General features: G+C 42.4%; 1 protein-coding gene across 3 annotated transcripts in view; it reads left to right on the forward strand.

Annotated features, from left to right (window-relative positions):
* Positions 1–23: 23 nt before the first annotated feature.
* Positions 24–12297, forward strand: part of BCL2L13 (BCL2 like 13) — a 44024-nt gene continuing 31750 nt past the window's right edge. The window contains exons 1-3 of one of the 3 annotated variants that reach the window (XM_068947632.1): positions 1718–1985; positions 2842–3076; positions 7844–8032. In XM_068947632.1, the coding sequence (XP_068803733.1) occupies positions 7912–8032 (121 nt within the window). In that variant the 5' untranslated portion in view covers positions 1718–1985; positions 2842–3076; positions 7844–7911. Of the gene's footprint in view, positions 838–1625; positions 1986–2841; positions 3077–7843; positions 8033–12297 lie in introns of those variants that run through there. The other 2 variants (XM_068947617.1, XM_068947624.1) reach the window with 2 other exon arrangements.

Below are 12297 nucleotides of genomic sequence, written 5' to 3' on the forward strand. Positions count from 1 at the left end.
TGCAGCCGCGGGAGGAGAGCTGTGAAGCCCAGCAGCGTTTTTGCCGAAAAGGACAAAATCCAACAGGTTGCCAAGATAAGCCCCCAGCGCGGGTGGTCTGTGCGAGGGTCTTCCTTGGCACCGCGCTGAGCCTGTGGCGCCCCTGAGAGTGACTTTAAATCATGCAGCTGGACCCAGCTGACTTCTACCGGCCGTGATCCTCACGGTTGTCGGGAATACGGCATGGAGACGTGCCGCCTTGCCTTGGGGGTTCAGGCTTTGGGCTCCTCGTCTCCCTCCCCACCTGCAGTATGCTCTTCTCTGGTACCCAGGCACTCCCAGTGGTAACTGCTGGAGGTGGCAAGGTTTTGGAGGACAGGCTTAGAGTTACAGTGAACAGTTTAGTAGCACTGTCCGTAGGAGATGAAGCAGTCTTTCCCTTCTAGTTAGCATTTTAAAGACTTGGGTTGGAATACTGTGTCCGATTTTGAAAAGATAAGAGCTACTTCCAAAAACAAATCATAATAGTCTTAATTTACAACAAAGAGGATTTAGGTTAAGCGTAAAGAAGAACTTGGGCCTTAGAGTAGATTTTTTGGTAATGCTTTAGACTCCTCATCATAGGAAGTTTTGGTATCTCAAGGTCACTTTCAGCTGTCAATTGTATAAGGCTGGGAAATACTACTTTTAAAGTCCTACACTTCTTTTTGTGTTTAGATTGGCAGCGTGTGATGAAACTGACTGTTTTTTACACCTGAATGAGATGTGGGGCAGCATTCAGGAACATGAAGAGTAAAGCACAAGGACACAGGAAACAGCTCACCAAGGGGAGGGAAAAGACTAGACAACAAAAGGGAGGTAGGAGGTCAGGGTGCAAGTGATTAATTGAGGTCTTGTGATGAGCCACTAAGGTTGACTGTGCTTTTATGATTAACAGTTACAGCATTTTGTTATAGAAATACACTATGAAACTCAAAACCTCTCTTTCCCCCCCCCCCCCCCGTTTTTAGTTACCTTCTATCATTTCCTGATCACAAAAAAACGTTCAGGACTATTTTCAAAAGATGCGCTGAATTTTCAAGAATTCTGTTCAAGAATTCTGTACATTTCTGTTACATACTCCCATTGTTCCCTGAATGGCGTTATTTTAAGTAATCTTCACAACCTACAGTATTATTTATTCTAGCTGACGGGAAGCTTCTACTCCTGTACAATTACCACTGCCTGTACAATTACTGGAAAAACAGAAGCACTCTTTACCAACCAGCTTCAAAAATGGTATTTGTCATATCCCTGTTTCTTTCTGGCTGGTTTTTATCTCCTTAATTTTTACTATGCCCCCTTTTTTTTCCCTCCTCTCTCAAAAAAACTAGCTTATCCTTATAGACACAGAAAAATATTGCATACATAAACGTTAACATCTCAGTTACATGACAAGGTAGGGAGTAAAGCCTGCTTTGGTACTTGCGAACATCTTGCTTGTTTCCGGGAGGGGGCTGCCGGCGGGGCGAGGGGCGAGGCCGAGAGCGGGGACGCCGGGCGTGACGGGCGGCGGCGCGAGGCGCGCGCGTCACGTGCCGAGCGCGGGAACCCGCCGCCCCGCCCCGCCCCCGCCGCCATGACAGCTACCGAGGCGGAAGCTCCGAGGCCCGCCTCTTCCTGCGGAAGGGGGAAGTCACGTCGGGAGAGAGCTGTCCTTCCGCATCCTTTTCGCCCCCTCCTTCCCCCCCCCCGCCCCCCCAAATCCCTTCCCCGTCCCGCGGGGTGGGCTGTGACGTGATGCCCCCTCGCCGTGCCCTCCTCCCCTCCCGCCCCTCCATCATGGCGGCGGCGGCGGCGGCAAATTAGGGCAAAGCTCGCACCGCCTCGCGCGCGCGCGCGCGCACGCACCCACCCCCAGCGGACCGACCCGGAGCAGCGCCGCTCCGCGCCCGACCCTCCCTCCCTCCCTCTCTCCTCCTCCTCCTCCCCCCCGCCCCCCTCTCTCCGCCTCGCGACGCTCTCAGGTGAGAAAGGGGTGGGAGCGGCGGCTTAGGATTTCTTTTTTCTTCCCCCTTTGCGCGCGCGCGGTCGCGAGCGCGCGCTCCCTTCCCCCACCCCCCACCCCCCCCGCTCCCGCCTGGCTCCGGCCAAGAGTTGGGGAGGGGGAGCGGGCACGAGCGCGGCGGCCGTTAGGCAGTTCGGCGGCGCGCGCTCCTCCTCCCCTCCCTCCCCCCCGCCCCCCCCCCCGCCGCGCGCCCGCGGGGAGCAGGCCGAGCTCCTCGGGGTCGGTGCCCCTGCGAACTTCCCCGCGGGGGCGGGGCGGGGCGGCGCGTGGGGCTCCGGCCGCGGGGGAGGGGCCGCGCCCCCTCGCAGCCGTTGGTCCCCTCTCCCCCCACCCCGACTCCTGCCGTTGAAGGGGGAGGGGGGATTGTGTGTTTGTGTGCGTGCCCGCGTGCCCGTCCGCCCGGGACAGCCCCCAGGGCCGGTCGTGGGTGGCCGTGCCCTGCGCTGATTCCTGGTGTCGGTTGCGGGTCCTTCCCTGAGGAGGGGGAGGGGGAGAGGGAGAGCAGGTACCGTGATGGAGCCGGTGGCCGGCCTGGCCTTGCGTTTTGGGAGAAGGGGTAGTGACCCTCCCCTCCCTCCCTCCGCCCCCCGCGCAGCAGCTCCTGAAGGACGGTGGAAAGGCGAGTCGGCTGAATCTGAATTGCAGACGGTTCAGGAGCGAGCGGATCAGGTGGCCTCAGGATGCGCCTGTTGGCTGCGCGGTCTTTGTGCCTGCACCTGGTGCTTGCACTGATTTAGCATGTAGGCATATGATTCCAGTGCAAACCCTGCTGACTGACTCATCCCGTCTTTTTGCCTCTTGCTGTTTCTGCCTAGATATAAATATCTCTCATTCATCGCCGTAGTAACTGAGTAGCTTACGCTGCACTCTGAGAGACCTGCTCATCTGTTTCGTTCCTGTATTTGCACGGTGCTTTGGAAACTTGCAGCAATGGCAGAGCTTCAGCAATAGCTACCTGCTGACTTGTTTACTTTCAAGTCCAAGTAGCACATGGCAAATGAAAACAAAGTGAATGAAAGCTGCGCTTTTTAACATGTTCATGAGAGTTGGGTTTGTAATGCTTTAATATTGTGGCAAGATGGTTTAAAGCTTGGAAAGATTGAAAACCTTTATACTAGACAATTCATAAGATTTTTGTGTTTTTTCCTACCAGAAAACCAAAATGTTTGTCTGGAATGCTCATTTAATTACATTTCCATCTAAGGTCAAATAAAACTACAGCCAGATAAATGACTGCCATGTTTTCCAGTATTTCTATCCGTTAAGTACCACTGGAGAATCACTAATGGATGCAGTATTGATCCATTTCCAGGAGGAATGGACATGTTTGAACTCAGTAGTTCTCAGTTTATTAAAAGCAATCAGTATCTCTAAGTGATACTGTAATGTATTGTTGGAAAAATACTCTGAAGGGTATATCTTTCAGCTTCATCGCAATCAGGTGCCTTGGAGAATCCTTCCGGGTAGGTGAAGTGTTTTCAGAGACAAACTGCTGCAGGGTTAAACGAGTCCGCACATGCCAATTTCATTCAAAACCTCTGAACAACCCTTCTGGTAAACTTGCAGAGCACTTGAAAGTTTTTCATGTTGTTCATATGGGACATGATTTGATAGGTACATCACCTGCAAACAACTCACGGAGAACTGAAAATTGTAATAACAGAGCACAGTTTAAATGTACTACTGTAGATTAGACTGAAGCATGGTGAGTTGACAGTACTGAGAGCGGTTCCCTGTTACGGAGGTAAGTATCAGGAGAAGGAGCCAGAACGGTGAATATTTCAGCAGTGTGCTTCCCTAAAAATGATTTGAGCTCTGGTACTATGGTTTTGTTACATCTCTAAATCTCACCATCTGTGCTTGGGTTAACACTGCCTGCCTGAGACCACTCATGCTCTGAAATAATTCTCCAGCAGCAGGAAGGGATTCTATTTTAGCAGTACTCTAGAATAATTATATTAGCAGCCAGTAAGTGAAGTTTGGTAACTTGAGCTGTATATGGGAATTGCCTCCCACCCTGGAATGACTGTGTTTTCAAGTGGGGCTTAACTACTTTCATGATGTTAGGGTTATTTTTGTAATGAAGGCAATCTGTAACTGTGCTATTGTTTTCAGTGCGTTAGATGGAAATCAGTAAGGATATTGGTCATCTATTCTTTTGTTTATAAACATGCAACAAATGCTTTGTAAGGGCACGGCTCTAAAATGCATAAGGCATGTCTCTGACCTGCAGCAATCAAATGGATATCCAGTAGGTGTTGATGACAGCTGGTAACTTGTCCTTAAAGGCAGTATCATAATACTTTGCACTTTGGCTTTTGAATTATACCTAGTAAATGTGTAGCTTGATGCATGCTAGGATCGTACAGGTAAGGACTAAAACATAGCAGAGCGCCTTCCCTAAAGGACTATATTCATTGTATTCATTGGTAGCTTTTGCATTGCCCTTCAACTATTGTATACAAATCTTCCGTGGATTAGGATGTGGCAGACTGCATGAGGAAATGTCAGTCTGACTGGAACTCCAGTTCTCAGGTCAGTTTGAACAGCTCAGCCCATGTAAAACAAATGATAGCAGGACTGGAGGAGTGACAAGCTGAGTAAGCTTGAGCAGGTGTTGCTTTTTTTTTCCCCCCCTGAGCATGCAGGAATTGAGGATTGCAATTTTTTGTAGGAAGTAATTCATAACAGTTTTGGTCTCTTTGGCTTTTGAGGAAACAATATTCCTGTGTTGAATCTCTTATACCAAATGTAACCCCCTTGCCCTCGCTTTGAAGGCTCACATAGTGTTCTGTATCATGCCTTGTTTCCTCTGCTCTTTTACATGTGTCATACAAGCCTTTGTCTCATTCTCTTAAATAGTTTCTGGACTCTCTTGCGTAATGCTCCTGTAAATGGAATGCTCTCCTTCATGCGATCTGGTCTTTCATCCTGTGTGTCCTGTTTTATTCCCGCTTATCCCTGAAAAATGGCCTTTTCTGAGATATTTACTCTATATGAGGCAATATTTCTCGATTTCTCTTCATAAACACAAATAATCATTCACTATTTAAAAGGAATAATTGAATGATTGCATTATGGGCTTTTGTCAAGGGAGGATCAGTGACTTTGAAATCCATCCGGTCTGATACTCTCTTATGTGAAGCTAGGATATTTCTTCCGTACAAGTTCTTATATTTCCCTTGTCATTTCAGTATAAAACTACCTCTCAGACAATATTAACTAAAATGATTTCTTTCTTTCATCTGATTTTTTTTTTTTTAATCTCTTCCCAGGGAAATGTTAACCACTATTTAAATAACTTGTCTGATTCTCTTGGGTTTTTTCCCCCTCCTCTAGAGGTGCTGACTAAGCATGCTGAAATTTTTGTGAATTAAGCTTCATTGTTGCATATGGATTACTGTGCTGGTGTGGAGTCTCATTCTTGTATTGGTAGATTGTTTTTTCTTTTATTTTCAGTGTTGATTTGGAATTCTATTTTAAGGAATAAATCTTTGTTGTATATTCAGACTTGTTCTTTGATACACAGTGTAGTGTCTGGATTTCTCTGGACTGTACATCAGAGTGTGATTCTTTCAAGATAGTTCTATTCAGTTTTTCTTGAAGGGCTCCCATTCACTATGTAGGCATTGCAGGAAGTGTCTTGCTTTCAGGGTTATGCTGTGAATCTCTGTTGAACAAAACTGAAATGTGTTTGGGAGCTTTTGCTTTCGGGTGAATGATATCTTTCACATCTGGCGTGAGGTTGGAAGACTCGATCTGTTGTTAAAGGTTCCTAATGTTTTTTGAGCAGTCATTTTTGCCAAATGTCCCTGTTTTATCGGTTTGTGATAGTAGCTGAAGGGTAGCTGCATATTGTGGAAAAGCTGCTCTTATCCTCTGCTATAATGTCTTATGTTTCTGGAGCGCAACACGTTGCCTGTAGAACACTCTGGGATGGAAGAGACAACATAAATGTAGGATTACTGCTCTGAGGGAAGAGATGAGCGTTGGTTCAAAGTCTCAACATACGTTCCTATATAGATTGATACTTAGTTCTGTCTGTAGCAAAGACTCAATTAAATCTTTCTGGTAAAGGATTTCAAGCATTTTGAAATACGTGAGAAGAGGCAGGGCTTCCCAGAGTACTGTCTGCATGACAGATTCTTCCTCTGTTTTTAATACTGAATGAGTTTCAGAAGCTAGAACTGCTGAAGATTAAAGAAAGAACGTCTAGCCAATTTTCCACCAACTCTTTTCACTTTGCAGCTTTTAGTTTGACAGATATATTTTTCTTTGCCAAGCTACTTACTCACAAAGTAATGACTCCACGGCATAGTTCTCGTTCTGTTTATCCTCAGTAACCAGTTATATTGCTATTACTCTGAATTGCTTTCAAGGGAGGAGTGGGAATAAGAAGTTAACTGGGATACAGCTAGACAGATCAATGTTTTTCTTTTGTGGGCTCTGTTTATTATTATTATTTTTTCTTTGTCTTGAGGCATCATTTGCAGATTGTGCTTTGGGTTTGCTAACCTGTTTTTTTATCTTAGTCTAAAGACATTCCCAATCTAATCAGGAAGCCTCTTGAGGTGTACCAACTTCGGTTGGGCATTTCTGTAGAGTTTTTCTCATTCTTACTGCGCGTTTACTGCCAAACCTGGTTTAATTATTTGTGCTAAAGATGAATTTAGTCTCAAACTGTAAACTGTCTAGCTCCTTTGGTACCTGTTAAGTAGCTGTTCCGTAGCCTCAACATTTCTGTGCGCCTTTCGGTTAAACATCCAGTGTGATGGCCAAGTGTGAGGTACTGCTTGTTCAGGAATGACTCTCTGAACTTATTGAGAACTTCAACCTGAAAGTTCATCTTGAAGCCCTAGCTATTGTTATTTAATTCATCAAGCCGCTTATACGTTCAAAGAAATTATCCAGACTGTTCCTAATGTAAAGAGCTAAAAGCATGTTAGTCTGAAACTTCTTTCAAATCTGTTGTGTGGCTTTTCCCCCCACTCCATGTTGTCTTGTGATATTTTTTCCTTTTTCCTTGTTCCTTCCAGCTGTTTTTTTCCCCTCTGTATCTTAGTCTTTTCTGCTGTTCTCATTTGGCTGCTTGAAAGAGTGACTAAACAAATAGAATAAAACGTGGAAGGTCCTTGGCCAGATGTTGCCATTGGATATGGATTTCTGTTTTATCGGTATTGATGCCTGAGTGAGAAGTCCAGAATACACAACCATCTGCTCTTCCAATCTCTACAGTAAATGTGGATTTTATTTCCTCTGTTGACCATATGTTTTCCACTGCTGTTGGAACAGTAAAAGGAATTTGAGGCAATTGTGGCCACTTTTGCTGCATTAACAATTTTGAGCTTTGTAATAGCTGAAAATCTGAGAGGCAAGAAAATACTCATCTGAGGCTTAGGGGAAAAGATACTCTTGTGAACTTTTCCCTCAAATTCTAGTTAAGTAAGTCTTCAGAACCCCTCAAAATTTCTTTGCATATATTTTTATATATATTTATATTTATAGGTTGAGTTAGGAGACATTTGGAAGGAGGACACATGGTGAGGAACTGTTCAATTTACTTTAATGTGAGAGTTCTTATGTGAAGCAGGAATGAGAAATTCCACTGCTGGCAACAGTCAGACAGGGTACTGGACTGGGGAGGCATTTGGTTTGACTCTTCACTATTCTGATTAAAATAAAAATGCATAGGATATCAAGACAAACATCTGGATGATACTTCAAGATCATTACATAATTCCTTGTTATGTATGAGTTCATGACCTATTGCAACCTTATAAAAAAAAACAAACAAAACACTCTGTTCTTTTCTTACAGTCTCATCTGTCACCCAGAGAAAACCCTACGTGCCCAATAAGAGCACTGAAGCATTGCAAGCCAACCCAATGGCGTCCTCTACTGCTGTGCCTGTAGGATTTCACTATGAAACAAAATATGTAGTTCTCAGCTACCTGGGACTTTTATCACAAGAGAAGCCACAGGAGCATCCTCCTCCTTCAACTCAAGGTGATAGACCATATTTACCTGTGTAACTATTTTAGCAGTCAGTTGTAGTCTTGAACTGTTTGTGCATGTATGTAGAATGTCAGCCAGATGTTTAATGTTGTGTGTCTCTTTATTATTCATTTAAAATAATGTGAAAAATGCTGATGGAGACAGAGCTGTTTGCATTTAGATTACCATTTTAATTTGAGCTGTGCCAGAGGTAATTGGTGTTTATGAAGCAAGTAAATGGTTTTAAATAGCTATCTTCAGGTTAGGAAGGATAAGTATTTATTGCCTTTGTTAAGCCATCTTGAGAATCTGAGCCCATGCTTGCCTTTTTCGGGAGGCAAATGGAAGTAAACGGGGTAAAGTAGTGTTTACCAGCATAATCTCTGAATGATGACCTAAGCAATGCCATGTACTACATAGTTTTGCCATATTACATTAACGCTTCTGTTGTTGTCAATCAGTAGTAGTGTGGAGATGTGAGACTTAATCTGGCCTATGCTGCGTTTATTTGTTTGTTTATTTTTAAGAAGTCAAGGATTGCTTGGAATCGAGTGTTTCTTCCAGAGCAGTTTAATGCATCTAGGAGGTTGGGCATAACAAAAGAAGCTTGGTAGATTGTTTCATGTTTCAGGGAGTAAGCCTTCCTTTTTGTTGTGGCAGCAAGCACTTCAAACAAGCGCTGTGTTTGTCAAGGTTATTTTGGTGGCTTGTCAATTCTTAATGATGCTTCAGTCACTCATCCACAACTTATTCTGATGAAAGCCATATTAAAAAAAAGGGGCAGTCTTTAGAATCCTTGTTTTCCTTGAAGGAGCATTTAAGAAGGCATACTCTAGCATTTACTGCAGTTATCTGTCATCAAATGAAAAATGCCTGAAAGGATAGCATCAAAGATATGACAGAAATAATTTTATCAGTTTGGCACTAAAAAACATAGCATACGCTGATTATATCATATACGATTTATAAAATTAAACATTGTATGTTTGAGATGTGTCTATTATTTCTACTTTGGCTGCATCTGTGGTCCACGAAGGGAGAGACACCTTAGTGCCAAGATGCTGTTTCATAGAACTCTTTGTTGGTAGATGTGGTTATTTTAGGAATAACATCTCGTTCTGGATATCCCATCTGGGATAACTGGACTATAATTGGAAATATATCAAGTACATACAAACCTACCACTTGGAAGAGTCTGCTTCATTCTGAAAATGCAAGACTCAGTAAGGAAACTTAGTCTTAAAAGCTTTCTTTTTATAATTTGGATCTAGTTACCTATCAAGAAGTGTTTGAATTAAAGAACATACACATTTTATAATCTATTAAGAGGATTTTTGAGCTCTTGATTAAAGATCACTATTTACTATATCACGTATCCACTATTTAGGTATGTTAGCTTATGTTACAGCGGGATGTACTTTGGTTTGCTATTAAAATATTCTAAGGCATTGACACTTTAAAAATCTGTCCTTTCATCCCCACCCTAAACAGGAAACTCTCCTGCACTTCCCTCACCAACACCCCCAAGAACAGAAGGTGAACAAAACTTTTCCTCCCTTGGTCATCTTTCACTGTAATTAGATTTCACTAAACTAACTGTTTTCACTGCTTTCTTATCAAAAACTGGGAAAAATCATTTTCCCTCACTCCTAATCTGCCATGTTGTTTCTCATTCTGTTTTGAATGCCTAGGAGGGACTTCGGTCACCTTCTAAATGAAGGGCAAACACTTTATCCTTCTTTTAAAAGTTCTATGTAACTTTAATTTGCTTTTGTTTCTTTCTTCGCTTTTGCTGTTGCTTTCCTGTTTTCTGTCCTTGCAGCAGCTTTCTATTTGTCTGACAGTTGCTTTTCCGTTTTTCAAAATAAATCCTTTCTCCGAGTGCTTTTCTTGTTGCTCGAACAGTTGTTTCAGCTGTGCTCTCAGGCTGTCTGTGGTAAGGGCCGTGTATTTACTGTAAAGTGCTGTATGCGTCTTGGTTGCATATGAAGTAGCTATGTACAGTCTGTACCTTCTTGTTGCTTAGAACGTGCTGAGAACTGCACTAAAGCACTCTGCTTTTTAGGCTGCTCCCCTCAGGAGACGGTGAGAGAACAAGCAGCCCATAAAGGATAGTAGCTGCATTGCCTAATGCACTAGTGGGAGTTAGCTGGGTATTACAGGAACAAGCGTGGTATTAGAAACCTGTAAAGAGTAAAAGAGATGTGAAAACCAGTAAATGAAAATGAATAGTTGTTTAGAATCCCATCATAAAGTAGGAACTTATGTTTTTCATAAGGAAAATATATGAGGGATAAAAATGATACGATATTACAGCATCCTTGTCAATGTGTTTTTCATGCTGTATCATCAGCCATTGGTACAATGTCTTGACAGATCCTGAGGTACTTTCATTGATCTCTTTTATGGTATTTAAAACACTAGTCACTGATCCTTCTGCTTTGTGCAGCTGAATGTGGTTCGTTTATGAAATGAGAGGACTCTGATAAAAAGTACCTGTTAACCATATTTTGTTATAATTCGCTTAGTGTGCTGATAGACCTTTCATGGGAAACATTTAAAACAGTGTTTTGCTCTTGGTTATTTGATTGTATTTTAGTTGCAAAACAGTCTTCTACTTATGGTTTTCACTCTTACAAGGTTCTGACTCTTTGCTATATAATAATCTCCCTTCACTCATTTTTCTTAGGTCCAACTGAGTCTCTACTTTTTGTCCAACTTCTGTGCCCCACTACAATATAAAGGGAGTATCCAGAAAGGCTGGCTTTAGCCTCATTATGTTAATCTCTTTAGTATCCATCCATATTTGGGAGAGAGAGGCTTCTCTGCAGGGTGGTACGGAGCAAGATCCTAATTATAGCCAGCCGCCTTGAATCACACTTTGGAAGATCCTCTCTCTCTTTCGTTGCATATATAAAGAACATAGAGAAGTAAGATACGCTAGGCTTAGTTAGTATTTGTATACTTCCCCTGAGTCTCCTACAGTAGGCTCCCAGATATCACTCTCCAATACCAAAGGAGATTTCCGTGAAGCTTCAACATTTCAGTTAGAGCAGGTATATGATGGCTTAAACAACCAGAAAGAAAAGCAGTCTTTCCTAAGAGTAGTGCTGCCATTTTATCTCTGCTAGACCGTGTAGGAAAAAATGAATGCTTTTGTCCGTTTGCCTCCATTTCCCTGCTACGGTCATCTCCCCAAAAGCTGTGCTTTCTTGCATTTCGTACTGGAGAGTTCTTTTTCTGACATATGCCTTTTCCTCTTTACTCATACAAGAGTAAAATCTTTAAGATATTTGTTAGATTTCATGGGAAAACTTGTCTTTAATATTTGCAGACTTAATATACTTTAATAGAGTGATGATTTCCAGAGAGAATTAATTTAGTAAAGAGAAAGCTTGGACAAATTATGTGAAGAAATTCTACCTCACTGTAATTCCTTTGGAGTCTCTTGGTCCGTCTGGATTTGTTGCAAGAAACATGTCTTCAGTTCTACTAGCTAAAAACAGTTCTGACTTCAGCCAAAGAAGGCCAATCTGTAAGTCAACACTTGGGTATTACTATGAAAGTTTTATTTAGAGAACTGCTCTTTAGTGCAAGGACTGAAGAGTGAGCTGTCTGCAGTTTTCCAGGCGCTTGAAGAGAAGGTTATTTTATTGGACAAAATGATCCTTTTGATGTTACAGTGTATAGAATTTTGCAGTTGATTTCAGCATCTGTAGAGGAAGAGCCAACAAACTTAACTAAGAAAAAGTTTTAGCAGCTACTTCTTCCAGGCACAATTTTGGAAAAATAATGATTCTGCATAACTCCCAGTTCAGTTTATTTAAAGTAAGGTCCATTAGCGGTAAATGCCATTACTTTTTGGTAGAATTTGAGATAGGTGATTAATACAAGTTGCTCAGAGAAATCTGGAGTACAACAGACAGGTAAGATATCATCTGTGTAAGTTCATACAACCTGAAGCAATGGATGAGCACAATTACTTAAAATGTGGGAGGAAGCTCTCAGTAAAATAAATATCAAGTATTGAAGATATGCTGAAAATACACCAAAAATAAATATCAAATTTTGGAATACATTTCTACAGTTTTTTTCCACTGAAATTCACACTCATTATGGAGGCTTCCAGCCTACTGTAGCTGCTTGTGCTACTTACTGTCTTTTGCAAGTGTCCAAGTACTTTGATTCAATACACCTGTGTTATAAATGCTTCTTGAAATTTGATCAAGGGGAGTAATTGCTATTTTGTATACATATATATATATATTTTTTTTTTT

Source organism: Struthio camelus, chromosome 1 (assembly GCF_040807025.1).
Source record: "Struthio camelus isolate bStrCam1 chromosome 1, bStrCam1.hap1, whole genome shotgun sequence".
In the NCBI taxonomy this organism is placed as follows: Eukaryota; Metazoa; Chordata; class Aves; order Struthioniformes; family Struthionidae; genus Struthio; species Struthio camelus.